The 27,900-nt window shown below is 60.9% G+C and overlaps 2 protein-coding genes across 10 annotated transcripts; one reads left to right on the forward strand and one right to left on the reverse strand.

Annotated features, from left to right (window-relative positions):
- DOK1 (docking protein 1) lies at positions 1-10,643 on the reverse strand. Of its 2 annotated transcripts, XM_063335169.1 has the most exons (6): positions 10,236-10,643; positions 7,823-7,922; positions 6,404-6,700; positions 3,608-3,719; positions 3,287-3,459; positions 1-1,543 (listed from the first exon to the last, which is right to left on the reverse strand). In XM_063335169.1, the coding sequence occupies exons 1-6, from the start codon at positions 10,370-10,372 to the stop codon at positions 431-433; spliced, it is 1,932 nt and encodes a 643-aa protein (XP_063191239.1). In that variant the 5' UTR covers positions 10,373-10,643; the 3' UTR covers positions 1-430. The 2 variants fall into 2 exon arrangements, with proteins under 2 accessions (XP_063191239.1, XP_063191240.1); XM_063335170.1 differs by lacking the exons at positions 7,823-7,922; positions 10,236-10,643 and adding an exon at positions 7,076-7,808 and having other exon boundaries at positions 3-1,543.
- Positions 8,289-27,579, forward strand: LOC134515796 (protein O-GlcNAcase-like). 8 transcript variants are annotated; one of them, XM_063335163.1, is made up of 17 exons: positions 8,289-9,241; positions 13,942-13,993; positions 17,248-17,345; positions 17,830-17,960; positions 18,511-18,682; positions 19,025-19,123; positions 19,305-19,589; positions 19,901-20,029; positions 20,538-21,889; positions 21,961-22,135; positions 22,423-22,479; positions 23,409-23,494; positions 23,739-23,843; positions 25,602-25,693; positions 26,015-26,207; positions 26,293-26,464; positions 26,845-27,579. In XM_063335163.1, exons 2-17 carry the CDS (start codon positions 13,965-13,967, stop codon positions 26,979-26,981), a joined length of 3,312 nt encoding a protein of 1,103 aa, XP_063191233.1. In that variant the 5' UTR covers positions 8,289-9,241; positions 13,942-13,964; the 3' UTR covers positions 26,982-27,579. The 8 variants fall into 8 exon arrangements, with proteins under 8 accessions (XP_063191233.1, XP_063191236.1, XP_063191235.1 ...); XM_063335166.1 differs by having other exon boundaries at positions 17,248-17,341; XM_063335165.1 differs by having other exon boundaries at positions 17,248-17,341; positions 17,830-17,956.
- The last annotated feature ends 321 nt before the right edge of the window (positions 27,580-27,900 follow it).

Here is a 27,900-nt window from a genome sequence, read left to right on the forward strand (position 1 = left end):
TAATATTAAAATAATCTTGTATAAAAATATTTTTGGAGACTGATGGCAAGCAGTCTTCCGTGCACCGCAACAGGCATCCCTGCCCTGCAGCCTGGTCAGAGAGGGACCCAGCGCCGAGCCAGAGCAACAGGCGCAGGGTAATAGGGCCAGCCCTCCTGTGGATCAGGAGGCAGCAGCCGAGCCAGCTCCAGAGCAGGAGAAGCACGCTGGCACCTGCTCCAGCCACAGCTCTCTTGCTCTCGCTGTGGAAAGGACCTCCAGGGAAAGGCAGCCCCCTAAGCGCTGGTGAGCAAGACGCACTCTGCCTGAGCCAGGACAGTCCCCAGCCCCAAGCCACCCCCGTGACCCGTGGAGGACAGCAGCCGGCAACTGCTCAGGAACGTGCCTGTGCCCCCCAGTCCCTCCCGGGCAGGTACAGAGCAGCAGCACGCTATATCTCTCCTAGGTCCTCGTAGACAGGCGACAAGCTGCACTCATCCACAGACTGCTCCCTCTTCTGCAGGGGCTGGGGCTTCACCACCTGGCTGTACAGCACCTCCACGTTGTTGTTGTTGCTGCTGTTGAGGCTGGGTTTGACAGCCACCTTCTCAGGAGCGGGGTTCCCCCGCCGCCTGCTAAGGTCCCCGCTCCTCTCGCCACCTTTGGGGATAAAGGCTGCCTGGGGCTTGGGGGCAGGTAGCGGCTTGGGGCCCTTGGCCTTGGCCTGGAAGGCAGGTACCGAGTAGTCGTCAGTGCTGGGGTTGTAAGGATACTCGTAGCCGCCCCTGCCATCGTGGCCCTGGGTGCGCCAGGCCTCGCCCGTGGGCCGCGCTTCGTCGTAGATGCAGGTGGGGGGTGGCAACGAGCGGGGAGCGCGACCCTCGGGCTCATCGTAGATGTGCTCCTTCCGCCCGGGCATGGCGGGGGCCTGGCTGCGCCCCTCAGCCCGGACCTGCTCGTATGTGCCCGAGTACAGTGGCGCCGGCAGCCGGAGCTTCGTCTCGTCCGAGGCACCGCTGGGCGCCTTGGTCCCGCTCGCAGGCTTGCTGTCTATGGGGTCCGAGTACAGCGGGTCCAGCCAGGGACGGAAGCCCTTCACCGAGTCCAGGGGCTCCGAGTACACGCTGGACGGGTCCTCGGCCGGCAGCACGGCACGGGGCGCCTTTGGCAGAGGGGAGCGCGGGGGTGTGCTCGGGACCGCCGGCTTGGGCTGTGGCACAGGGAGCTCTGGTAGAGTCCGGGTCTTCAGCAGAGACGTGGCGTCTCTCTCCTCTGCCGCCACACTGGGCCTGGGCACCAGCCCCACTTTGGGTGCCAGGGCGTCATCCCCCTCTGCGGGCAGCTCTAGGCTCAGGGAGTCGGCCAGGGCCTGGCGGATCAGCACCACGCTGGGGCTGTCCGAATCCAGCGAGTCACAGCTTTGCCGGTTCTCCTCCACCTGCGCTTTCTGCTCCCGGATGGAGGCTTCCACCAGGCGGAAGATCTCATTGCCCTGCTTGGTCTCAAAGGTGAAGTTCCCTGGGCCGGAGTCGCAGCGCCTGCCAGCTTCGAAGGAGAACATCACCTGGAGGGGAAGCGGAAGGGTCACATCCTGCCCAGCACCAGGCGGCCCAGCGCATTGTGCGGGCCGTGCTTCCTGCTGAAGGACGCACGGTTGCAGCGCTGATCCTGAGCATCCTGCAAGAGAGACTTCACCGAACATCCCGCTCCTTCTGCTCCCTGCGGCAAGGGCTGCAGCTTAGCAATCACCTCCCTAGGGGCACGCTGCTCTCAGCAGCTGCACAGCACCTGGTCAGGGGGAGGCTGTGAAATCAGAGCGCAGACATTACTGCGAGATGCTCCAGGGTCAGAGCTGCAGGTCCTGCTGGAGAACGGCTGCCTTACCTGAGCAGGGTCAACAACTGGCACCAGATAGTCTAGGAAATAACATGCAGTTAGCACTGAGAACAGAGTAGGGTGAGAAGATGAGTGACAGTTCAGCGGGGGAAACTATTATGGGCATCTTGGATAAGTCCGCATCAGTCAGCAGAAGGCAAGCGATCCAGAGGCAAGAGATAGAAGATGGAGGAAGAAAGCTTTCCACAGGAGAAAGCCAGAAGCAGCAGCTTGGCTACCAATGGTAAGCAAAGCATTTGCCTTATCAGCGTTACTCTGTTAATGGTATAAAGTACTTTAAAGAGAAGTCTTGAACCAAGGCCGTGTTCCTCAGGCCTGAACACACACTCATGCACACGTTCCCACCAGCAGACACCCACACCCTCCATGAACTTCAGTCCCCGAATCCAAGTAAGATTTTCTGCCCCACCGGTTCTCTCTCGCATGCAGCGGCAGTCTCTGGGGTTGCTGCAAAAGCCTCTGGGGCCAGACTTCCCTTTGTAAGTCAATGCTACCAAACACAAGCACAGCCAAGCCATCACTGCTTGGGGACCTGTGGGTGCAGCTGCCCGCTCCTCACACCACATAGCTTTCATCCTGACCCTGGCACGGACCCTGCGGACAAGCCAGATGCCTCCCCAAGAGCAGCTCGGTTTACACTTCTGTTTTGGTAAAGTGCCATAGAAAGCGCCATCAGCGGACTGCAGCTGACACCATCACTTCTTTAAGCAGCCCTGGGGTGACCACTTCCTCCCCATCCAGCGCATCAGGTACCTCTCGTGCTCAATTTAGCAGCAAGACAGATCAGGGACCCGCTGCTGGAGGACACTGCAGAGGTGACAGACCTACATAGGTCAGCCAGGCTAAGAGCAGTACACCCTGTAAGGTGAACACATCTCGAGTAACTGGTGTCTCAAAGAGCCCCTCCTGCTCCGGCCACCATCCTTCAGGAGGGATGGACTGAATCCAGGGCAGAGCCAGGACTACAGGGAGCCAAGGGAGAGCTTGCACGCAGCATGGAAGGACATGCCTGCCCACGGCATGGGCTGGGGAGTGCTGGGATAGAGAACGGGGGCAAGCCAGCTGCAGGGATGTCTGACAGAAGGGCCAGCAGGGGCTGCGATGGTCCCCATGGGAGCTGGGCAAGGACCACACAGAGCGGGGCTCTGCACAGCCATGCCCTCGGCAGGGACGGGTGTCCTGGAGCCCACGCTCCTGCATGGTGGCACAGGTGGAAGCTGAGGACAGATGGCATCACAGATGCCCCTGGGGACCCTGCTGTGGTCACCAAGGGCTGTAGCAGTTCTGGCATTTGGCAGGGTCTGCTGCACAGCTGTCACAGGCTGGTGGAGTACATCAGCTCCCTAACCTTTGGCAAGGGAAAGCCTGCAGGGAAACAGGCCTCAGCACGTGGCACGCAGGGTACCCCCACCTTGTCCCGGCCGTATCTCCGGAGCAGACGGTAGGGCCAGACGTAGAGGATCTCATTTGTCCGTGGGTCCTTCAGGACAAGGCTGTCACGCTCCGCCTTGAGCACGTAGGAGCCACGCAGCTCGCATCGCTCCGCAGCCTCGGTCCGTTGCACCGTCACCCAGAAGGTGTTCACTGTGGGGACAAGGATGCTCAGGGCAGGGCGGAGGAAGACATGTCCTCCAGGCAAGGCCTCACCCTGCCCACCAAAGCCCTTGATGGGGCAGTGGCAGGACAGGCCCCGCAGAAGGTGGCCCAAAGGCAGAGCAGCAGCAGGTCCCACCTTCATCTCTGGAGTAGTAGATGGAGTTCACGGCCATCTCCAGGGCCGGTGCCTCCCCGCTGCCTTCTCTGCCACGCCGGGCCGCCACGCCAGCATCGCTGGGGCCATTTCCCTGACAAGGAAGAGCAGATCAGCCCCAGTCCCCTCTTCCCACATCAGCCCCTGGGTCCCCTTGCAGCCACTGTCCCACCAGTCCCACATCACCAGCGCCCCCCAGCCCCACACAGCCATACCAAGCCCTTCCCTGCCCAGAGCCAGGACAGACCCCAGCCTTCCCCACCCCGAGGCAACATGAACACGGATGAGAGGGCCAGGAAGCGCAGAATGGGGTTCCGTGGAGCTCCTGGCACAAGCCAGCACTGAGACACAGCCTCCTGCAGGGCAGCACCTGGGGGTCCCACTTGCCCACTCTACTGCTGCTCGTCTCGTCTGGCCGCTATGGCTCAGCCATGCGGGTGATCTGGTGCTGAGGCAGGGAATGGCTTTGCCTCCTCAGCGATGTACTCCAGTGGAGGCGACATCGGTGCCCAAAGTATCGCAACGGGCCCAGGCACAGTCTCCCAGAGGTACGAGCAAGGGAGGGAGCTGACGGGATGACCCAGTAACGCAAGGGTCTGTGTCCTGCTTCTGCACAGGCAGGAAGGCGGTGCCAGCACCAGCGCACAGCCCGCAGAAGGGAAGCAAGAACTACTATTTTAGCGCATGCAGAACTGAAAGTGCAAAGCACGCACTCCGTCAGCCACCGTGTCCCTGCAGCAGGGTCCCCTGGGGGCCTGTGGCAGGGGGATGCACCCTCGCTGCAACCACCGAACAGTGAAGATCCTCCTTGCGGGAAGCCCCAGGCAAATCAAAGGCTCACAGATGCCCTGCAAGAGGTGCTTCAGCAGCTTCAACGGACCCTTCAGCACCGTTGCGTGAGGGTTTGGACAGGAGCTGGAAGCTGTTTCTCAGGGTCACGTGGGATGGGGTTGCAGCAGAGCATACGTCTTGCAGAAGGCAAGCTGTCACAGTTTCAGTTTAAAACCCAGCCACATGAGCTTCTTAACAAGAGGCAAGGCCCAAAAAGGGCCATCAGGCCCTTTTGTTTGCCTCCTAAATAGAACATGGACTGATAAAACCCAGTATCCTCAGAGCTGACAGCAGCAGCTCCTGCTCAGATAAAGCACCTAACGCAGCAGGGTTCCAGCCTGGGATCAGGAAGTCAATGGCCAGCCGATCTGACACAGCCTGTTTGACTGCACTTTCCCTCATCTTCAGAAGACAAATTCTGTTCTGAACTCCAAACGATCCCCGGCCCCAGTTCCCAAGCTATTGGACCCCGCTTACCCTCTGGGCAGCAGCAAACAACGTGACACAAAATCACGCTCTGCATGCCAATGACCAGAAGACACAGCTGAGGATCCTCAGCTTTTTACAGAGAGATCCCATGCAGCTCCTGCGCCTCTTGGTCCAGGCCAGGCCTTTCTAGAACACATGCCATCCTTGCAGCCTTTTGCTCACCACTTCCTAAACTGTCAGCTCACTTCTGGACGCCAAGCATACAACTGACAGCTGCCGTGTGAAGGAAGGTATGAGCACACCCCTGCTCTGAGCAGATCTTCCCCTTGCCTTGCCAATACCCTGCACCACTCCAAAGGCACATGCTGTGTCCCGAGCTCATCCCTGAAAGCCACTTACAGGACAAAAGCTGCACCAAACAGACACGGACATGGAGTCATTTCCAGTACTACACCAGTGCCTCTTGGCCTGGTCAGTAGGGCACTTGCTGCACAGACACATTTGGCTTGACAATGGATTGCAGGGAGACGCAAGCAGGGACAAAAAATGGCTTCAGTAAGTCATACTCAGCAAACACCCAGATCCTTGTGGGAAGACCCTGGGATTGTCAGCTGTGCAGCCAGCCATCCTGCGAGGCGGCCCTGCCCAGCACTCCAAGCCTGGAATCAGCTAGAGCACAACCCAGGGCTGCGCGAACATCTCCTAGGGGGACAGCAAGGGACCTGTGGGGTAGGGCAGGCGCAGGCTGCTCTTCAGAGCAGTGTGGATGACCATACTTGTAGGCCACCCACTGTCCAAACTGCCTTGGCAGGGAGGCATCGCGCCAACTGACCACCAGCCCCAGCAAAGGCTGCAGAGCTGCTACGGGGGCGCAGGCAGGGGACGGGGCGCTGGGGGGCTGTGCCGCAGGCACAACTCCAATGGGGTGCTCCCAGCAGCAGGGAGGAGCGAGCCCTGAGGCTGGTCAAGGGGGTGCACTGGCCCTGCAGCTGCTGACGCTGCCGGCCCCAGGAGCCAGGTGGGTCCCGGGGCCAGGCACCACAAGCTCTCAGGGCTCCGCTTCCGCCACTGCTGCGGCAGGAAAAAAGCAGCAGCGGTTGGGCCAAGAGGAAACTCTCCTCAGCCATTGCCCAGCCCCCGCCAGGCCTCTAGAGGGGGCGAGGATGGGCTCCATGCCAGGGGAGAAGAGCCCGACTTGAAATTTGGAATTGCAACCAAGAATTACTGACAGCATACCAAGGAGTCCCATAAACCACTTGGCTGCTGGCACGGCAGGAGCTATCAAGAAGGGACCAGAGTCCCAGGGCCAGGTGCTCTGACCACCTGGAACCACTCAAACATGCCTTGGGGTCCCTCTCCCTGTGCCCCCAGGCCGTCCTGCCATGTAGGAAGGGGTCACACCACCAGCACCACCCCACACACTCCGAGGTCCGCGCCCCCCACCCATGCACGGGCAGCCACAGCCAAGCCCTGGCCAAGGTAGCCAGGATGCCCCCTCCGCTCGCCCCCGGGGCTCACCGGGAAGGCGATCTCGCACAGCTTCGCCACCCACTCCTCGCTCTGCTGCTTCTCCGCCGCGAAGAGGTAGCTCTTGTCGCTGGTCTCCAGGCGGAAGACGGCCGTGCCGGGCCGGGGCCCGCTCTCGGCCACGGGCCCCACGCTGGTGCAGTCGGCCAGCCGCACCACCGTCTTGTCCAGCCGCCTGGTGCCCAGCCGCTCGGGCGGCGCCGCCGGCTCCTTGCAGTCGAAGAACTCCAGGCGGGCGACGCCGTGCTGGCTGGCCGGGTACAGCACGAACCAGCTCCGCTTCCACCTCTGCAAGGCAGCGGGGTCGGGGGGTCACACCGGGCCGCCGCCGGGCAGCAGCGGGGGGGGCGCCTGGGATGCTCCGCCAGCACGGCAGCTCAGCGGGGGCGGCCCCGGCGGTGTCCCCCCAGCCCCTACCCCGGGCGCACCATCCCACCGGAGCCGGCGAGCCGCCAAAGCCCCGGCCCCACTTCCCCAATCGCCGGGCGGCACCCGCGACCCGGCAGCGCGCCCAGCCGGGGCGGCGGCGAGCAGCGGGGACGGCGGGCCCGGCCCGGGCGGCGGTGCGGAGACCGCCCGGTCCCCGGGAGGGAGGAAGAGAGCCCGCCCGGCTCGAACCGACCCGTCCCCGTCCCGACCCCCGCCCGCCCCGCGGAGAGGCACCTTGGTGCCGAACTTGTGGCTGTGCTGCACCAGGAGCGGCCCCTCCTTGGCCGGCGGGTCCATCCCGCGCCGCGAATGCGCCGCCACACGCCGCGCGCTTCCGCCCGCCGCCGCCGCCGCCACCGGGGGGGCGGGGCCGGGGCGGGGCCGGGGCGGGGCCGCACGTGTCGGGGCGGGAGGGAGGGAAGGAGGGAGGGAGGCTGGAACGGGGGGCTCCGGGCGAGGCAGGGAGAGCTGGATCGTCCCCAGCCCCGGCTGCCTCGTGCCGGTGCGGGAGCTGCGGGAGGACGGGCGGCGGCCGAGCGTGCCCCGGGAGCGGCGGGAAAGCTGCGGCCTCTCGGGGAAGGAGCTGGCCCCTGCCGTGCATCCCACGGGAGAGGTCTCGGCTTCCAGGCCCGTTGCAGGACATGTCCCACACTGTTCTGAAGCCGGGAAGGGGAAGGAGCCTCGGCCTTATCCCCACTACCTCTTCCCCCGGCGTGGGGGCCCTCCTGCCCTGCAGCGTTCACATCTCCGGCGAGCAGCCGCTGAGCAAGGTCAAGCTGGGAGCGGGCGCTGGGGGCCACAGCTCCTGAGCAGAGTCGATAGGGTGCCCTGGGAGGTGGGCATCCAGGGCCATCACCCCCAGGACATCATGGTCCTCGCCCCATGTACTGGTGCTGTTATGCAAGTGCCGCAGGGAATGGGCAACTGCGGTGGGGGGTCTTTGTAGATGTCTAAAATGATGATCTGACTGGCATAACCCACCCTGGGGACTGGCCTGTGAAGTAGGGGGTGTAGCTTGTCAAGAAAGAGCCAACACAGAAGAGGAAGATGTTGCTGGGCATGCCCTAGATATGGACTGGCTCTGAGGGAAAAAAAAAAAAGGAAGTGAAGAGTTAGAGGCCACTTAGCTCAACTTCAAAGTCCAAGAAAACCATGGAACCAATAAGCAGGTGCTCCCAGAGACAAGAGGGATGGGGAAGAATCACAACAAACACACCTGTGTATGCACAGCCCTGCCTGACTTCCTTCTCTGACAGTCTTTGTGGACAGGGTAATGTCACCCACATCTCTACCTCTAACTGTGCCATGTGCCTGGGCACTGGGCTGCTCCCAGCACTGCCCCTGCCATAGCCAGCTGCTCCAGTCTGCCCCAACAGCCTTCTCAAGGGCCAGGCTCAAACTGAGCGTGCCCCAGCAGCAAAACTCAGCCGGGGCTGGTGCAGGCCGTGAGGCAAAGAGCAGGCATGAGCATGGCCTGTGCCCAGCAAGCCCCGGTGGTTGTTCACTGCATGTGAATAACCCAACCTGGTAGCTCCAAGCTGGCTTTCCTGCAGCATCATTTTCTGTCCTGCACCCAGCACAGAATTTTTATTGCTCTGTGTGTCTGGTTATGAGTTTTTATTGATGAGTCTGGTTTTATTGCTGTGTGTGAGTCTGGTTATGAGACCCCGGTTGAGGGGCTGAGGCTTTAAGTGCTACGGACTCTCCTTGCTTTGTGCAGCCTCCTCCATGCCATGCTGCTGAGCTTTGGGCAGACCTTGCTAGCCCTTAGTGCACTCTTCCCTGCCAGGTCACTGCTGGACAGTCGTTCTTGGGCTTCTTTGCTGCTTTGATGGCCCAGACACCATGACTCGGCTTCATAGCACTACATTAACCTGCAAAGGGAAGAGGGAGATTCCACAGATCCTGATTTTCTAGGCCTCTGATGGCCTCTTCTCCTGTGCAAGCCCATGCCTTTGGGCCAGATGAAATGGCTACAGGTGGTGCCATCTGCCGGGAGGGCACTTGGAAGTGCCTCCTGCAGGAGGAGTGCACCTCTGCTCTCTCCTGGCTCCATCCCTCACACTTGCATGGTAACAAAGTCGTGTACTTGCTCTCTGGGTTATGACACCATTTGGCTGGGAAAGGCTGTGGGGATGCTGCAGAACATGAGTCTACCTTACAATGAGACTGACAAACAGGAAAAGTGGTCAGAAAAAGCGCAGAGCAACTCAGTGACATCACAGTCCTGCATGTAGGCAGGTACCAGTGACTGTGCAGCTGCAGGATAGGGAACTAATGACGTGGCAGCACTTCTGCAAACCAGAACCTGTGGGACAGAGAAGATCACAAGCCAAACATGTGTTAACAGCTCAGAGCAGTGTGACAAAAGGCAAATAGCAGCCTGACATACGCAAGCAGGTGAGTCAAGTGCAAAACAGTCCTGATCTCATGGACCCGGCGAGCCAGAGAGGCATCACACCCTGGGCCCAGCATGAGGGTACCAGTGGGAAAGGTGCGGGCTCAGCGATGAATGCAAGGGGATAATGACACCCGACCACCGGGGAACAGCGCTGGGGCTGTCGGGTCCTGGGAAGCTGCAAAGGCAGGAGAAATAGCTGCCCTGGGCCTGCATGGGGAGAACACCCGCAGCCGGGGACACCGGGGGACACAGTGTGGGGGGCTGGCACGGGCACCAGGCTGGACCCCGTTGCCAGCAGCACCCCGGCGGCCGGGAGCGCCAGCAGCCCGGGCCGGCACCGGGCTGCGGGTCGGGACCAGACTCTGCACCGGGCCGGCCCCACCCGGTGACCAGGGCGGCGGCGGCTCCGGCCCGGCGGGGCTACCGAGGGACCGCCGAGGGCCCGCCCGGAGCCCCGGCCCCGCTCCAGCAGAAGGGCTCGGGCAGCTGCTCCCGGGGCGATCTACGGGGAGGGCTGAAACGCCCGGACCACCGCGGGGAGGTTTTGCCCGGGGGCTACGCGGAGTCGCCCCCCCCCCGCCCCGCCCCGCGCACTGGCCCCGCCGCGGCCCCACCCGCCGGGGCCGCCCCCTGCGCTGCGGCGGGCGCGTCTCCGCGGGGGAGGGCAGGCGGCGGAGCCGTTCCTCCGCCAGTCCCGCCCGCACCCCTCCATCCCTCCGCCCATCCCTCCGTCCCTCCGCGCATCCCTCTGTCCCTCCGCGCATCCCTCCGTCCCTCCGCGCATCCCTCTGTCCGTCCGCGCATCCCTCCGTCCCTCCGCGCATCCTTCCGTGCATCCCTCTGTCCCTCCACTCATCCTTCCGCGTATCCCTCTGTCCCTCCGTGCATCCCTCCGCACATTCCTCTGTCCCTCCTTGCATCCCTCCATCCCTCTGAGCATCCCTCTGCGCATCCCTCTGTCCCTCCGCGCATCCCTCCGTTCCCCCCGCGCACCCCTCCGCCCGCCCCAGCACCGGCAGGGCCGCTCCTGCGCGGGTATGGCGGGGCGGCCGCGCTTCCTCTGCGGCGTGGTGGAAGGTAGGTCCCTCCGGGGCCGCGGCCGGGGCCGGCACCCGCTTCCCCCCGGGCATTGCAGGGGCTGGCCCGGTCTACCCAGAGCGAAGAGGGGCCGGGAAGGGCCGCCGGGACCCGAGCCGCCCCCGGGATCCCGGGTATTGGGGAGGCAGGGATCCGGGCCCCTGCACAGCACCCTATCTCAGCCCAGGGGTACGGAACCAGCACCCCCCCATTGACGCTCCCCATCTCTTCCCCAGGGCACCGCTATACCCCACAACCATCCCAGCACAGCCAAGCCTCCCTTGCACTGGGGCATGGGGATGCGGTACTCTAGCCTCCAGCACTCTGCAGTGGTTTTTTTCCCCTGCCCTGGGCATGGGGGCAGCATCCCGGTGTGTGCTCCTCCTGCCTCCCTGCCCGCAGTGCAACGCTGCCTTGGGTCGTGCCCAGAGCTGGCCAAGAAGAGCCTGGTCTCTCGTGGCTGCTCCATATGGCTCAGCCCTGTCCTTCTGCTCCCCCCCACCCTCGCCCCCAGCTCTTGTTTCTGCAGTACGGCACCTCTGGAGCTGGGCCAGGCCTTGGCACCCACTAGGCAAAAGCATCTCTACTTTTCCTGGCAGCACAGTACCCCGCTGAAGCACACTGTCCACTGCCTTGCCTGGGAGGAAGCGAAAGCACCATGCAAATAAGCACAAAATAAATAGAAAGTGCAGGGATGGGGAAGTTGATAGTAAAAAGAAATACGAGTCGGAAAGAATCGTTGATATCGGAAAGCTGACGTGGGAAAGGGAAGGACACAGATGCTGCCAGCAGGGTGACTCCGGGAGGAGGAGGTCCCTAGAGAGAGGGAGGAAAGGTGTCCCTTACCCTGGTAGCACAGGAACATAGGCAGGGAACATAGGCTCGTCCTCGTCCTGCAGCGGGCAGGCTGCTGAGCAGGGTATGGCTGTAGCAGGGCCAAGGCAAGCCAGGGGTAGCGTGTCCTAGACAGAGCACCCTGCTCCCTCCTGTCACCCCGGATGTTGCTAACAGCAGCCAGAGTGCACGGACAGACTGATGTCTCTGGGTGACCTCTGGATCTGGATCACCCAGGACAGAGGAGGAGCTGGGGAACAGTTGGGGCTAGGGACTTTACTTCCCAATGCGTCCATCAGGACTGTGCTAACGGTTGTGAAGAAATTGCTGAGGGTCATCCCAGATGGCCCAGAGTTTGGCAAGTAATGGTGTTGACGGGTTACTGATGTAGTGATTTGGGCTATGGGAGAGCCGAGGTGCCAACGCACAGCGTCACTCATCGGTGCTCATCTGTCTTCAAAAAAACAGAGCACCAACGTCACTCCTTTGGAGATGCAGCTGCAGGTACAGACAGGATTTTGCTGGTACAATTTAAGCCAGTTTACTGGGCAGAATACACGAGGATGGCATTTTCAACAGAGCTGCTGCTGGCAGGGCATGTGTGGAGGGTGAGTGTCATGCTTGCAAGGCAGTGTCAGTTCACAGCAAAGTGTGAGTGAGGCACTGGCAGGCAGGTGCTGTACAGGCACTCCTGGACCTCCCTGTGAGCTGAGCAGGGCTTCCTATGGATTGGGAAATGGAAAATCTATTTATGATGGAAATACTTTCTTTGGGTGAAATGTTTGCTGGGATGCTTGAGTGGCCACAAATTTGGCCCCACGCATGTTGGGGCATGGCTAGCAAGGTGAATATATATTGTTTCAGAGTAGATGGAAAAAACATGTAGAAAAGTTCAGGCAGGGAGAAGATCTGCCTGCAAAGAAGATAATGTTCAGTGTGTGCTGTGGTGCAACCTGCCACACCATTGCCCCCCAGGTTGATGTTGAGGGCTGCAGGGGGGGCTCCTGCCAAAGGGAGCAGGGCATTGGGGTCCCCTCCCAGGCAGATGAGCTCCTATGCACTCAGGTGCTCTGGGGAAATGTGGGTGCTTTCTGGCCAATGCTGGTTTCGTGCCAGATGCTGAGAGCTGGTCCTTTCTCCCAAATTAACAGAGTCATTGCGTCTGCCCTTGTGCACCGCCCGGTTCAGTGAATGCATTCACTTCCCTGAGTATCTGCTCCTGTTGGCTTTGTCTGCCAGAAAGTGCATTGACTGATTTAAAAGTTTCCCATGATGCAGAGCCCATCCGAAACTAGGAAGCTGCCTTGATGGCTGATTGCCATCGCTGTTCAAGACGTAAAGTATTTTCTGTGAGACTTCACATTGTAGATGTGCAGATCTTGCAGAGAATTGAAGTGACTGAAGGTCCTTCTCTTGATAAATTTAATGTCTGGGTTGGAATACTTACAGGTTCCCCTCGACCTCCTCTTCAAGAAGCCGTCAAATCTGCATCTCTCCAAACCCACTTACCTGCCTATTCTCCCATTGCCCCCAAGTGAACTGGCTTGCTTTCCACTGGGTATTCTTTCTCGCTGCCTTTGCAGACGACTCTGCCCCTCCCAGGTCTTCCTACATGCTGAAATAGGAAGGGCCCTTCCTTGAAAGCGGTCCCAACAGGGGAATGGGTGCTGCATGTATCCGGTCACAGACTGGTTCCCTGCCATGCAGAGCGCAGGGCAGACTGTCAGCTGCTGCGGTGCTGCAGCCTCAAGCTTGCGTCAGATTCTGATGCCCAAAAACCACCCAACAACCACCTAAATCCTGCAAGCAGCAGAAGTGCAAACGTTAAGAAACACTTGGGAATTTGCTGACTCCAGATCTGTAGTTCCTGCATTTGGTTTTGTTGACGTGAACTTTCTGGAAGGGCAATGTCCTTGCGGCCAGCCTTTTTGCTCGTTGATGAGTGTCTTTGTTAGCAGACAACTGGTGAAGTTGCTCCCTGGTGTGCTCTCCCTCGCTGTATTTTCCCTTTGCAAGCTTGTGGGGATGGTGTTTTCCAGTGGGGGACAGACAAGGTGCCTGTGAAATGTCTTGTGGAGTCACAGTCCCCGCACTTGTGGGCATCCCCACAGGTTGGTTGTGTGTTCCTGATCTAAACGGCTTGCTGTGGGACAGGGATGCTGCCTCAAAGTCCTGCCCTGCTGCAGTGCAGGTTTGTGCTGGCAGGGCGTAGGGGAGAGCTGTGTCAGTGCAGCATTGGTGCCGTTTGAGCGGCGCAGTGATTAAGGCCAGAGAGAGCAGCTTTTATAGCCCATACAGGAGTGATGATGCTTTACTTGACAGAGCCTGACACTGCACAGACACAGAGAGATGCAGAGACACAGAGCAGGTCGCTGTAAAGAAGAAAATCCCCAGGCAGGAAACTCTAGGATAGATGTACAATAGCTCTGTGCTTTGGCACACCCCAAAATCATGCTAGAGTGCCTTAGAACCTAGCCAGCCCTCAGCCATCTCCTCTAGGCTTGGCTTTTACTGTGCCGGTTCCTCCTCCCAGGTTAAATGCGACCTTGTGCAATTCTTCACAGATGTCTCTTTCTGGGAAGGATGGAACCACAGACATTGTACCCACTTGTTTGATTACCAATGCTCAGCAAGACCATAGCAGGGCAACAGACATTTGGAGTGCCCCGAGGTGAACACCTGGTGGGTCTCTGGGTTTAAGAGCAGCCACTTAGGGATAGTACAGAGGACTCTGTTTTAAGGCAGTTACTGACGGCTGCATTTTGGTTGTTTTTTTTCCCTTTTACAGGTTTCTATGGGAGACCGTGGTCTATGGAACAGAGAAAACTTCTCTTTCAATGGCAAGTACCTGAACTTTCCTCTCTGAAAGTACTAGCCTGCGGCAGAGGGACAAGGTGGGAGCCAGAGTGCTGTTGAGGCAGGAGCTGTGAGGAAAACCTGCTGGAGGGAGGCTTCTGGTGCTGCCCTGACTTTAGAACACCGGGGTGATGGCAGCGAAGGCGGGTCAGACTTCTCCCAGTGCCCCTCTGTCCCAGTACTCCTAAACCCCCGGATCCAGCCTGGGGAAAGACACCCCCCCCGGCCCTGGGCCTGGATTTGGCGGCTGCGGGGTGGACAGGCAGCCCAAGGACGCCCGGACAAATGCGGGCTGTGCTGCCCTGTGCCAGCAGATGGTGCTGGGACTCTGCCACAGCCCAGCTGCAGACAGATGTGCCTGGCGGGGGCCTGGGGCAGGGCTGGGCTCTCCAAGGGTATGGGGTCGGGGGATGGGGCCTGGAAGAGGCTGGTCGGGCACCAGCCCCTGCATGCTGGCACTGCCCAGCTGGCACTGGTGCCCCAGTGAGGGTGCAGACCCACAGGGAGCTGTTGGTGGGACAGGGTCGGGCCCTGCTGTCTACGGCCATGGGAGGAGCAATGGCAGCTGGGAAGGGTTTGGAGAGGAGCGTGGGGGCTACGGGAGCCTGGCGATGCTGCCTCTGGAGGCACCAGAAAAGCTGCTCTGCCCCGACTGCAGCATGGCGTGGGTCGTCTATGGCAGCCCATGCGCAGGGGGGGTGTTGGGGAGCAGGCAGAGGGGCTGGGGCTAGCAATGGGAAGTCAGATCCGCATGAGAGAGAACATGGGAGTGTTCAGCAGGCTGGAAGCCCACCTTGGGTGCTGACCCGGCAGGACGAGCACCCATTGCCTCATCTCTGAACCGCGCAGGCATGGGCAGCGCCACGTGGCACCAGCCCCTGTGGGTGCGCTGGCCACAGGACAGCACGCTGCGTGCCTACTACCACTCACTACAAGCGGCCAGCTCGCCCTGCCTGCGGCCACTGTCCCTGCCATCCTGCGCTCCCAGCGAGGACACCAAGCAGGTGTTTCCAGTCAGCCCGGCCTCGCTGGAGCCAGGCTTATCATTGTGGAAACAGATGGCACAGCAAACCCGTATCACTCCACTGTGGACACAGGTGGGCCCTTTAGCCTGAGGCTGCCATCTCTGCCTGGTGTGGAGGGGGCCCCGTGTCCCTGTGAGTCCCCGTGTATGTCTGTATGTCACCATGTGTCCCTGTGACGGAAGGATGTGGGCAGGACCTGCCACCAACAGACTGGGGACACGCAGAGCCTCCTGTGGAGCATCTGGCATGGGCAGCACGCTGGTGATGGTCTGGGCAGCGCACTGGTCAGTGTGGGTACTGCCCTGGTGATGGCATGGGCGGCACGCTGGGGATAGGGTGGAGAGTGTGCTGGTCACAGCGTGGGCAGTGTGCTGGTGACAGTGTGGGCAGTGCACCAGTGATGGCCGGGCAGTGGGCCAGAGCAGGGCCGTGTGCTGGTGACTGTACTGGTGATGGCAGTGGCAGCCACGTACTGTGTGGGAAATGTGACAGTCACGCTGTGAGAGTGCACTGGTGACAGGGTGGGTGGTCACAAATGGAAGTAAGGACCATCGCACAGCAACCAGAGATGCAGAGACAGAAAAATGTAGCTTAGAAAATTTGGGGGAAATGTGCAGGAAGGAAAACAAGGTGCGATGTTTTAAAATATATTAGGAATGAGAAGGTCTAATGATGGCCTTGTCTGGTGCTGGACGGGGATGTATGTTCACGTCTGTACATGTGAGCAGTATGTTCATCCGTGTTTTTCTTCTCTGGAAAGAAACAAGATGAGGCACTTGTATCATGTGGTACACTAAGTGCTTCCCAGTCTGTTCATCGTGGGAAAATGTAAAACATCGTCTACTAAGGAGGATAAATAAAAATAAATGAATATATCAGATGGCTTTCATACAGGAGTGCCAAAAGAGCTGTCTAGGGAGGTGTCTGCCCCGTCCTGATAATTTCCAGTGAGTCCTGGATTGCTGGGGAGATTCTGGAAGGAGTTTGTGCTTTTTGAAGCCAGAAAGGGCCTTATGACGGTGCAATCTGAAGCAGGCAGGCCCTGATGTCTCTCAGACCTGCTTCCTCTCAGCTCTGACTGTAGTGGAGCATCTGGAGAGCTTTCCTCTCCTGTCTCGCCCATATGCCTGCCCCCATGAGTCACCTCTGGACCCCACCATGTCCCAGACTGCCGGGTGTGGCTTTTCTCTCCTCCAGAGCGCTGAGGAGATGAGCAGACTGGGCTCCAAGACTCTGTTGCTTGCAGTCTTTCCACCTCTGTGTGTGTGTGTATGTGGCTCCTTGACAGACTCACTCTAGTTTATCAGTGTTTTTCCCACGCTGTGGCCACTGCTCTGGCAGCATCTGCAGCCAGCACAGAGGTCACCGAATCTCCGTAGCCCTGCCTGACACTCTGCAGTGATTCATCCGAGGCTCTCTGTTATGCTGAGTTACCAGTGTCATTGCAGAGGACACTCATGTTCAACTAATTGCTTGTTATGTTAAGTTCAGACACCATATCTTCTGTATTCTTTTACCTAGGTAGGACTTTATGCTTGTCTGTGTTAAGAATTATACTGCTTCCTGAAGCCCTGCTTAACAGCCAGGTCAAATTGCTGCGTCTGAGTGCTCTATCTGCTCCTTTATTCTCCACTGACTTGGTCTTTGTCACCTGCAAACTGCACGGGTGCAGCATCCTGCAATGGGTTCACGCCTGCCCAGCTCTGCTGCCCACCCTGACAAAGCTCTGCTTCAGCAGTCACCGTTTTTCAGCACTCTGGGGGTTTCCAGACAGGTGACAGGCTGTTTAGGCTAAGCTGGTCCCTCCCACCTGCTTTTTCCGCAGCAAGGGTGTTAACTCAACCCAGCTCCCAGGCGGCAACAAGGATGTCTCTGAGGATGTCTTTCTCGTCCAGATGCACTATCTTTCTGGAGGTCCCTAAAGGGGGATCTTTGCGCTGAGCACTGGGAGCACTGGGTGAGATTTATGTCTTCGTGTGGCCGTCAAAAATACGCAGGGCAGGGCTCCCTGTGCAGAGGAGGAGCTGTGGCTCTGCAGTTTGTGGGGGAGCTCTGTGCGAGAAGAGGCTCGAAGCCTGCAGGACACAGTGCAGCTCCAGGGAAGGAGAGGGCTGAGGAGCTCTTGGTGTTGTGGTCTGGCAATTGCCCGGATGCCTCTTTGCAAAGAGCCTGTCTAGAGCCTTGGGTGACCCCTTCTTCTCCTTACTGCACAGGCTGAAACACCGGGGGCTGAACTGCTACATGTACGCGCCCAAGGATGAGCTGAAGCACCGACTGCTCTGGCGAGAGCCCTACACAGAGCATGAGGCAGGTAGCGGCTCTGCTGGGCCCCAGCACGGGTGGGCTGCAGGCGTCCCGGGTCCTTAAGGGTGAAGCGTGATCTGCATCTCAGCCAGTTCCTGCCAGGAACCTGCCCATTGCAGGGATCCCCACTGATCCCCCACTGCCCAGTGCAAGGAGACGCCCAGACCCTACCCAGTATAAGGAGCCTCCCCGGACTCTGCCCATCACAAGGAATCGCCTAGGAGCCCACCCAGCATGGGGAGCTCCTTGCATGGGTCTCTAGCAAGATGCTCAAATATGCCAGGGTCCACGGACCCTTGCGGAGAGCCCTCTCTGTCCCAAGGGACTGGGAACTCTCTCCCCTGGGCCTCCCCTCCAGAGGCTCTCTCATGCCTCCTGATGCCCTCAGCTCCTTCCTTGCAGGCCACTGTGGTTCCCCCTCCCTCTATCCCTTGTGTCTCTCCATCCCTTGCCTCCCAGCGCTCACAGCACCCCTTCTGCTCTGTCCCCAGCCCGCATGCGGTCTCTCATCGAAGCTGCCCAAGAACAGGGTGTGGAGTTTGTTTTCGCCATTTCTGCCGGCCAGGACATGGTGTTTTCGAGTGCCGGGGATCGGCTCCTGCTGCAGCAAAAACTCAGGCAGGTACCGTGGGGCCATTCCTTCATCCCACTGCTCCCAGGCGAGGGGCACGTGTGCTTGTGCGTGGTCCCCATGCCCACCCCAAAGGCTGGTGTGGGGCTGTAAACCCCTCCTGCTGCTGTGCATCAGGCAGCAGCCCTGTGGGGTGCCTGGTGGCAGAGAGCCGAGGGCTCCGTGGATGGCTGGCTGCTAGCGGGCAGCACTGGGGGCAGGAGGGGACCAGCCAAGCCCCAGGGCTTGCTGGGCAGCAGCAGAGGCTGGTTGCAGGCTGGTGATGAGCCCCCAGTCCCCAGGGAGGGTAAAGAGCCTCCAGCACAGTGGGTTTGCCCCGTGGGCTTGGAGTGGGGTGAATCATGGACGTGGGGCTGTGTGTGGCATCTGCTGGGCAGGCATGGGGGATGCAGCGAGGGCTGCTCTGCCTGCCCCATCTGTCCAGGTGCCCCAGACCTCTGCTGTCCTTACGGGGCCCAGGCGGCAGGAGCTTGTCCGGGGCTCGCTGCCTCCTTTCTCTCTGCTGCCCAGGGATCCTAGCAGCCCATGCCCATGCCCGCAGGTGGCTGCCATGGGGTGCCACTCCTTCGCGCTGCTCTTCGATGACATCGACCCCTGCATGTGCCAAGCCGACAGAGACGTCTTCCCCTCCCTGGCGCAGGCTCAGGCGTCTGTGGCCAACGAGGTGTACCGGGAGCTGGGCCAACCCTCCGTCTTCCTCTTCTGCCCTACAGGTACCAGCTGCAGCCATGCGGCCCCAGATACTTGGGAGCCCGGTGCTTGGCCAGCCGTGGTACCCCACAGCAGACCAGGGTGCCCTTTGGCTGGCTGTACCCAGCACCTGTGTCTGCTGACAGATGACTGCCCTGACAGCCTCTGTGGCTTCCCCCAGCCCCCTCATGCTCCTGTGGGAGGCCTGGAGATCTCAGGACTAGGACAGGACCAGGCTGCAGATGGGCTGGTGCTTCAACATCCCTGCACTGCGCATCTCCCTGGCCCCTGTCCATTGATCCCAGGCAGCCTCTCCCCTCCCGGTTTCTCTGCCCCTCAAGGGATGCTCTGTGCTTTCTCCCCAGAGTACTGCAGCTCTCTCTGCTCTCCCAGCCCCACCAAGTCCTGCTACTTGCTGACCCTCGGCCAGGAGCTGCTCCCAGGGATCGGTGTCATCTGGACAGGTGAGTGCCCAGCCTGGCTCTGTCGGCGTGTGCAGCCCCGGCCAGGCAGGCAGTGGGTCGGGCTGTGGGTCTGCACTCCTTCTGGCTGGGGAGTGTGGGTTGGGGTGACTTGACCCTCGCCTTAATGCTGAGTGCCCAGACGTGTGCATGTCCCTGTTGTGAGTGCGCTGTGATGCTCCAGGCCCAAAGGTGGTGTCACAGGAGCTCTCAGCCACACTGCTGGAGGAGGTGGAGGGTGTCCTGCGGCGCCGCCCTGTCATCTGGGACAACCTGTATGCCAACGACTATGACTGCCGACGCGTCTTCCTGGGCCCCTACACAGGACGTGCCCCTGGCCTCATGCCCAGGCTCCGTGGGCTGCTCCTCAACCCCAACTGCGAACTCCAGGCCAACTTCATCCCCATACACACACTGGGCAGCTGGTTTCAGAGCGAGCTGAGGAGCTGTGCCCACACTGATCACGCAGGTACCTGTCCCCGGCGCCCCAGGCAGCTCTGTGTGTGGGGCCCCAGCACTGGCAGTGGGCTTGTGCACGAAGGACAAGGCCCTGGCCATCACTGCCTATCTTTGCCGTGGCCCTGCAGGCTTTCCTGCACGGCAGCCTGGGTGAGGAGTCTCACCTGGCTGGACACGACCTGACATCCTGGGCCGTGGGATCTGTCCTGGGGACATCTTCTTGGGGCAGGGAGGGGGGTCTGCCCGCCCTTGGTGTTGCATGGGATAGCTCCATCAAGCAAAGAGTGGGGCTGCCCAGGCTGATGAGCTCCGGTTCCTTAGGGATGGAGAGTGCCGCAGCCCTGGGGGACAGCCAAGGCATGCAGGAGGGGAGCTACAGCCCCCAGGAGGCCTTGGAGCTGGCACTGCTTGACTGGGTGGCTGAGATAAACCGTCAGGCTTTGGAGCCCGGTAGGTGATGAACTCACACGGTGCAGCATCCCTCACCCTCCCCTGCCCCCGGAGCACTGGACCAGCTCTTCTGGGAGCTCGGTGGGGTGAGGGAGCCCCATGTCCTGCCCGTTTGGATGGGGCGCTGTGGCTGGTGCTGCCACGGGGTCTGTGTGTCATGGTGGGCAGGCGTGCGTGTCCACTGTGCCATGCTGCCCTGTGGGTGCTCCTGCCCTGGCTGCATCCCAGAGGGGATCGCCTTGTCTGGCAGCATGGGAGCCTGGGCCATGATACGTCTCTGGAAGAGGGGGTTCAGCCCGGTGCGTGCTTGGTGTTTCGCAGAGTTTGCCTCTGCAAAGCCTGTGGCCTCCCCAGCCACGGAGGCCCAAACTTCAGAGTACAGTACTCTGGTCCCTGCCAGCTCGGAGATGGGGCTTCCTGGCATGGCTGTCCCTTGGGCTGTCCTGCCCCACAGGCAGAATTTCCAGGCAGGTGCCAGAGGGGCTGCCCCCTTCATCCTTTCCACCAGGAGGAAGGACCCCAGGACACCCCAGCGTCAGCCTCAAGGGAGGAACAAGGCTGCAGCCCGGCACAGCAGGAGGACAGGAGATTGTGCCCGACCCCAAGCCCCACAACTCTGTTCCCAGTGAGGCAGACCAGCATGGCCCTGAGCCCTGCAGCATGGCACCAGGGGAGGCAAGGAGGAAGGTGACCTCGGAGCCCAAGAAGGGCAGTGGGAGCAGGACCTCTGGTGGTGGTCGGCAAAGCCCCACAGGGGAGGAGGACCAGCTCACCATGGGGAGTGGAGAGAGCTGTGAGTCCTCCTCTGCTCTGCCCAGCCCAGCTGGGAGTGCCCAGTCCACAGGAACCCAAGTGGCTACCGAGACTCCCCACAGCCCAGACCCCACAATGTGCTGCAGCAATGGGGCGAACACCAGCCAGAACCTTCCCCTACCCATGCCAGGGGATGCCATGACAGGGAGTGACAGCCTCCCCCAGCCCCCCAGCGGCACCCAGCCTGAGGCCAGCAGGGCTGACATGCCCCAGACACCCCCAGGGACTGGGGCTGGTGCCAGCCCTGGCCACCCAGCACCACTCACTGATGGGGCTGGCGCCAGCCCTGGGCCCATGGCTCTGCTCACTGATGGGGCTGGCGCCAGCCCTGGCCCCTCTGCACTGCTCACCGATGAGGTTGGTGCTAGCCCTGGTCCCACGGCACCATTGACCCCAGAGGAGGCTGGGTCCAGCCCCACAGCACCGGTGACCCTAGAGGAGGCTGGGTCTGGCCCCATGGTACCACTGACCCCCAAGGAGGCCAGGACCAGCCCCACAGCGCCGGTGACCCCAGAGGAGGCCAGGTCCAGCCCCACAGCTCCAGTGACCCCAGAGGAGGCCAGGTCCAGCCCCACAGCTCCAGTGACCCCAGAGGAGGCTGGGTCCAGCCCCACAGCACTGGTGACCCTAGAGGAGGCTGGGTCTGGCCCCATGGTACCACTGACCCCCAAGGAGGCCAGGACCAGCCCCACAGCACCGGTGACCCCAGAGGAGGCCAGGTCCAGCCCCACAGCTCCAGTGACCTCAGAGGAGGCCAGGTCCAGCCCCACAGCTCCAGTGACCCCAGAGGAGGCCAGGCCCATCCCCATGGCACCACTGAGCCCAGAGGAGGCTGGGTCCATCCCTACGGCACTGATGGCCATCAAGGAGGCCAGGTCCGACACCACAGCACAGCTGACTCTGGAGGAGGTGCGGATGCTGGTGGAGCTGTTCTACCTGCCCTACCATCATGGGCCACAGGCACAGCATCTCCTGGAGCACTTCCGGTGGCTCCGGGCAAACAGCCTCAGCGTGGGCATCCCAGCCACGGCACCCGATGCCTGTGAGGTAAGGCTGCTCCAGGCGCTGCTGCAGGACGGTGCCTGTCATGGTAGTGCTGACACCTGGTCCGTCCCCAGGGCACGCGGTGGCGCAGCCGAGCCCAGTCCTTCCAGCTGCTCTGCGCTCAGACATGCCGCCTGCACAGCCGCTTCGTCAGCAGTGCCGGACGGGCGCTGCTCTACGACCTCCACCCTTACCTCTGGGACATCCGCAACATGCTGCTGGCCGCCAGTGCCTTCGTCCGCTGGCTGGGTAGGTGGCTGATGCCAGCCCTGAGCCAGCCCCTGTGACCTCATAGCATGTATTTGCACCCTGGCCAAATCCAGCCATGTTGAAGTGTAGAGGCCCCCGACCACTGTGGCACACCCGGGGCATCTGAAGCTTGTTCTGTGGTGATCCACTGTTTCTCTCCCTAAAGAGGTGAAGGTGCCCTGGGACCCTCTCCCAGAGGTCTGAGGTCCCTATGTCCAGCCAGGGGTGAACACCCTTGACACCTTCCCCACCACTGACCCTTGCTCACCATCTCACCTCCCTTGCAGATGGCCATCTCCTCTGCGACCCTGACCCCAAGGGCACCTGGGGAAGCTGCTTTGGCTGTAAGTACCAGTGCTGCCCTGGCTCACCCGCCTGGGCGGTGGGGCCCTGGCTGCTGCCCTCCATCACCTCCAGCCCCACAGCAGCAGCCAGCAGTTGCCATCGGGCTGCCCTTTCCCGCGCCCTGCCTGCCGAGCAGAGTGGGAATGGCTGTGGAAAGCCTGGCAGCCCTGGGTGCCCTGAGACGCCGAGGCAGGATGGGGCGCTGCTGCTGGGGACAGAGCGGTCATCAGAGTAGCTCTTCACCATCTCTCACAGTCTAGAGGGAATGCCTATTTCTAAGGCATGTTCCTCAGCCCTTTTAATCCAAGGACCTCTTAGCCTTTCTGGTAAAAGGGATCAATGGGCCATTTGGAGCAGTAATGCCCTGGGAGACAGAGGTGAGGTTGGATTTTTGAATGCCTGTGCATCACTTTGTGAGACCCCGTTCCTCTCATTTAGGATTGCCTGGTTGCTCTGTGAGCCTCATGACCTCTTACAAACCATGAAGTGTTACCAGATGACAACCTGAGAGGGTCTCCAAGTCCAGTGTGGGATGGGGCTGGGTGTCTTGAACCAATTCCACAGGGAAGCAGCCGCACGCAGGGCAAGTTCCCACAGGCACAGGTGCTGCTGTCTGTGCCAGGCTGCAGCTTCCCAGCTGTAGCCAGGGGCCGTGTCTTTACCTTAAACCTTTCATGGAGGAAAGCCCATACCTTTCCCCATTCTCCCATTTCAAGCCCTGTTTCGGAGGGCATGCTGCGACCCCAGTGCATGGGGCTGGCTGCCTGAGCCCAGGCAGGGTCCTGTGCCCAGGCTGCACAGCTGTGGGGGCAGGTCCTTGGAGCTGTGGCCAGTGTGATCGTGATGTGGCTGTGTGGTGGAGGCTGATCTTCCCCTGGCCAGGAGGTTTTTGTTCACCTCACATTTGTCTGTCTCCTGCTGCCTACAGGGTGCCAGAGCATCACTGCCCCGATGCTGCTGGGGGGAGATGCTGAGCCCTGGGCGCGTCGGGGGGGCCTCTTTGGAGAGCTGCAGGTGAGAGCATGCCCATATCTGGAGGGGGTGAAGGAGCCTTTGGGAAACCAGGATCCCAGCTGCTGCTGCTGGCCCTGTCATTGTGCTGCTGCAAGCTTGGGAAGGCAGAGCTGCCGTGGGCCCCTGCGCCTTGGCTGCAGCTCCTGGGGTTTAGGGTGCCTCAGAGGGACACTCCTCCTGCTGCCTTCAGGACAAGGTTTGGAGCCAGGACAACCTGCTCCTTGATGGACTGTATCTCTTCCAGGCACTGCTGCCTGTGGGGAACAGCTGTGATCTCTTCTACCACCCACCTCCGCTCTTTCCGTCCAGCCAGCTGTACCTCCTGCGCCCACTGCTGCCTCTGGACAAGGTGAGAGTCACGGCCCGAAGGGGTGGCCCGCATCACTCAGGCCAGAGCTACCTTTGCATGGCCTGTGCTGAATGTGCGCTAACAAGATACCCGCTTGTCTACTGCTGACCCCCAAGGCTGAGCTTGCAGTGTAGGACGATACAGATGGGAAGAGACCTCTGGGGCCTGGACCCTGCTCAGAGCAGGTGGGGCAGGTCACCCAGGGCTGTGTCCAGCAGCGTGTCAGCCCCATGGGCCAGAGAGGAGGTGTTGTGGCCAGTGGCCTTGGCAGGGACCATCACCTGCCTCCCTGCGACGAGCGCCTTGGCGGAGCCCCTCCTGGCAGGCAGCAGCAGGAGAGGGAGACCTGGCTCAGAAGTGAGCAGCAGACATAGCCACAGATCAACTGGCACAGACTTGGGGTCACCATGTTGCGAGGGCAATCTCCAGAGAATCCCCAGCACTGATCTCCAGCAGTGGCCGCAAGGATGCCAGGAAAGATCCAGAACAGGACAAGTCTGGATGGCGACCTCCTGCAGCATTCATCAGTCTGCAGCTCTGGTTGAGCCTCTTGAGGTTCGTCTTCAAATCAGTCCCTTCTTCAAACATTCATCCAGTTTACAGGATCATTCCCTGCTGGAGAGGCTCTGGTCAGCCTGCTTGCTGCCAGTGCCCCCCACCTCCCCAGCTCTGTTTGACATCCCAGCAGTTCCATGGGATGGGGAGGGAAAGGGAGAATTTGGAAGTGGGTGAACACAGATGTTTAACTGCTGCCAAATCCAGCAGAGCCCTGGGCTCCCCACGTACCACCGAGTCTGCAGCGAACACCCTGCTCCCTCAGCCTGCTGCCTCTCCTAGCTAAAGGAAATGCTAACGCTGCAAATCCAGCCATCACGGACACAACTGCACATCCCTGCTAAATACAGTACCCGGCAATGCCCAGCTGCAGCACTTGTAAATAACAGAGGAGGAGTTGCAAGCACATGAGAGCAGATTATAATATCAGACTGCGGCTGCCAGCAATTCTCGTTGCAAGAGCTTGTTTTCAATTGCCTCTTGTCAGATTTCATCTGATCAGGCTAAACTTGAACAAGCTGAACCTCTGTGTCCACTGAAACTTCGAGAGAAAAATCCAACTAAGCCCTTCAGCCCGTTCTGGGAATGGCGTTCAGAAGGGCACTGTCCTGCCCTTCCCGGTCAGTGTTCAGGGCAGCCTTTCCTTTGAGAAGCAATGCTTTTATCGGGATGTTCTTTTCGCCGATCCCCATGAGCAGCAGCAAACTCAAATCTGACCAAAACGGAGAAATTTTGAGATGTCCACTTTGCACATGCTCCGTGGAGACTTGAGTTTCAGTATTGGTTTCGCTGCTGTTCTGGCTGCTCTGAGCATGCTCCATCCTGGGACTGAGCAGCGTTTCCTCGGCTGCTGCTGCTCTGGGATGCCTGACTGGAATGGCAATTTCTCATTTTGAAGTGTTGCTGTCCTGTGGCAACAAGCCTCGGAGGCCAGCAGAAGGTGGTGCATGGTGTATCACTTGGCATGGAGGCCAGCACCCTTGGACAGCTGAAGCACAGACCTTCATACCTTCCCCTGGCCAGGACACGCTGGAGGCCACAGCCCTGGTTATGGTCCTTCTTTATGGTCAACTGGGGCAGCTGCTGGTACACGGTGCTGCGGTAGAGCCAGTGGCAGGGCAGCAGGCAGCCGAGGGGCAGCAGTGGGGCAGGAATTGGGCAGGGCAGGCAGAGACAGGGCTGAGGTGGGTCTGGTTCTTCCAGGGAGAGCTTTACCGAATGTGCCAGGAGAGTTTGGACTGTGACCCCAAAGTTGCAGAGATCCTTGCAGCCCACCCTGATCTCCTCGGTGACAGGTGAGACGTGGTTCCTCGGGGGCTCCCTCTTGCCAGGCACAGGCTGAGCCCAGCCGTGTGCAGGGCGATGCAGCGCCATGGTGTGAGGCAGCGGCTTCTTTCCTCACATCCCTGCGGGGACCAGCTCTGCCTGCACCATGGCTGGTGGCGGGCAAGAAGGCTGAGGGCTTCAACTGGGGGGGGTCTCAAAGGAATGGTCCAATGGGTGGTGGAGTGCTGTCCCACCGGGGCAGGAAGGAGGAATCTGGCTGGTCTGAGCTTTCCCGGGGGCAGGCTGGGCTTGGGGCGGCAGCTCAGCGCTGCTCCTGCTCTGGCTGGCAGGCTGCTGGGCAGCTTCCTGAGCCTGAGCCCCGAGTACACGTTTGTGCTGGAGGATGAGGGTGGTCCGTGCGGCTACGCAGCCGGAGCACTCTGCGCTGAAGGCTTCCTGCAACAGCGAGACAGCAGCTGGCTGCCGGCCATACGGCACAAGTACCCCCGAGACCTGGGCGCAGGTGCCTCAGCTCTGGGACAGGTGAGGGGGCACCTGGAGCAGAAGGGAAGCGGGTATGGGGGACGAGGGTGGAGGGGGTTCCCTCACTTGTGTTTGTCCCCTGCAGGATGCCCTGGAGGAAGCACTGCTCTTCTTCCACGCAGAGCCACCGGCTGTGCCCCTGCCTGTGCTGCGGCGCTTCCCCTCCCTGGTGCAGCTGGGCACGGCCCCCCGAGTGCTGGACGTGGGGGCCAGCCGCAGCCTGGCCATCTGCCTGCTGAGCGCGCTCAGGGCCAACGGTGAGCATGACCTCCCCGTGCTGGGGGGGGCGGGGGCCCCCTTGATCCAGCACAACCCCATCCTGACTGTTCCTTGCCCACCCCAGAGCCGGGGGCTGGCTCCACCTGAACCCCAGCTCCCGGCACAGGGCTGGGGTAGCCCTCACCGGGGCTCCCCGTCCCCTCTCTGATGCAGTCTGGCCCCAGCTCCCATGCACCGTGCCCTCCCCTTGCACCAGGAGACACGTGGACCTGTGTCTCAGGGCATGGTGAAGGCACCCAGTGACAAAGGGCAGCGGAGAGGCTGACTCCCTTGGGGAGGGGGTCCCAGCCACTGTCCCCCAGCCCCAGCGCTGGGTTTCTGGTGCCAGGGGCCTGACGTCTTCTCACCTCCCTTCCAGGGTCACGGGGAGTGTTTTGCCAGGTCAGTGCCGCTGACCGGCAGCAGCTGAGCTTCTACAGCAAGCTGGGCTTCGTCGCCCTGCCGGTGGCCTGGGGCAACTCCCCTGACGCTCGGCTCCTGGGACGTCTCCTCTGAGCGCACTGCGTCGGGTGCGGGCACGGGGAGGCAGCGCCACGGGACAGGCTGCCTCCCCATCCCGCACAGCATCGGCCTGAGGGAGCAGGAGCAGAGGGGCACCTTGAGCAGGGCAGATACACGTGATGGGGGACACGGCCTGTGTGGGGACACTGGGATACGTGCAGGGCACGAGGCTGTGAGGGTCCTTGGGCGACAGAGAAGTATTTCTGCCATCTCAGGTGATTTGGGCATCAGGGCCTCTCCACTCCTTCCCCAACTGTTCCTGCGTGCTGAGCACCCTCCACGTTTGCTGGGGAGCCAGCAACACCCCCAGGCTGCCTGCAGACCCCCACGGGCAGTATCTAGGGTAGTGGTCTCAGAGCGTGTTAGCGCTAAGGGAGCATCCCTGCCCCACAGGCTGGGCTGTCCACCTCTCTCCATCCTCTGTGTAGCCTTAGCCTGGGCAGCTGGTGCTGGGGCTGGCTCTTGGCACCCAGGACCTTCTTGTCTGTATGGACCAATCCGGTATGGGACACGGTGAGGCAGCCACCATCACTGCTGCCCAGGGGCTGAGGGAAGTGCTGTCCTTGGCAATAAAGCATTTGGTGGACTCTCATCATGGTTCATCTCTTGGGGGAAAGTGTTGGGGTACCAGCGTGTCCCCCTCACACCCTCATGCCCACCTGCCGCGCAGCCCTGTCCGTCTGCCTCACACTGGCTGTCGTTACAGCCGGTCCTGTGTAACCCCAAACGAGGCAGCTCCCCACACATCTGCCTCTCCAGCTGCATCCCTTGCACTGAGCGCCAGGAAGGAGCTCCAGGAGCTGGCAGCGTGTGCTCCCAGCAAGGCTCCCCCCCGAGATAGGGCTCTCTTGAGGGATGGGACCCCCCGGGGCCTGGGCCTTCCCTGTAGTCACGGCTGCCTTGTGGGTCTGGG

This window comes from Chroicocephalus ridibundus, chromosome 5 (genome assembly GCF_963924245.1).
Source record: "Chroicocephalus ridibundus chromosome 5, bChrRid1.1, whole genome shotgun sequence".
Taxonomy (NCBI): Eukaryota; Metazoa; Chordata; class Aves; order Charadriiformes; family Laridae; genus Chroicocephalus; species Chroicocephalus ridibundus.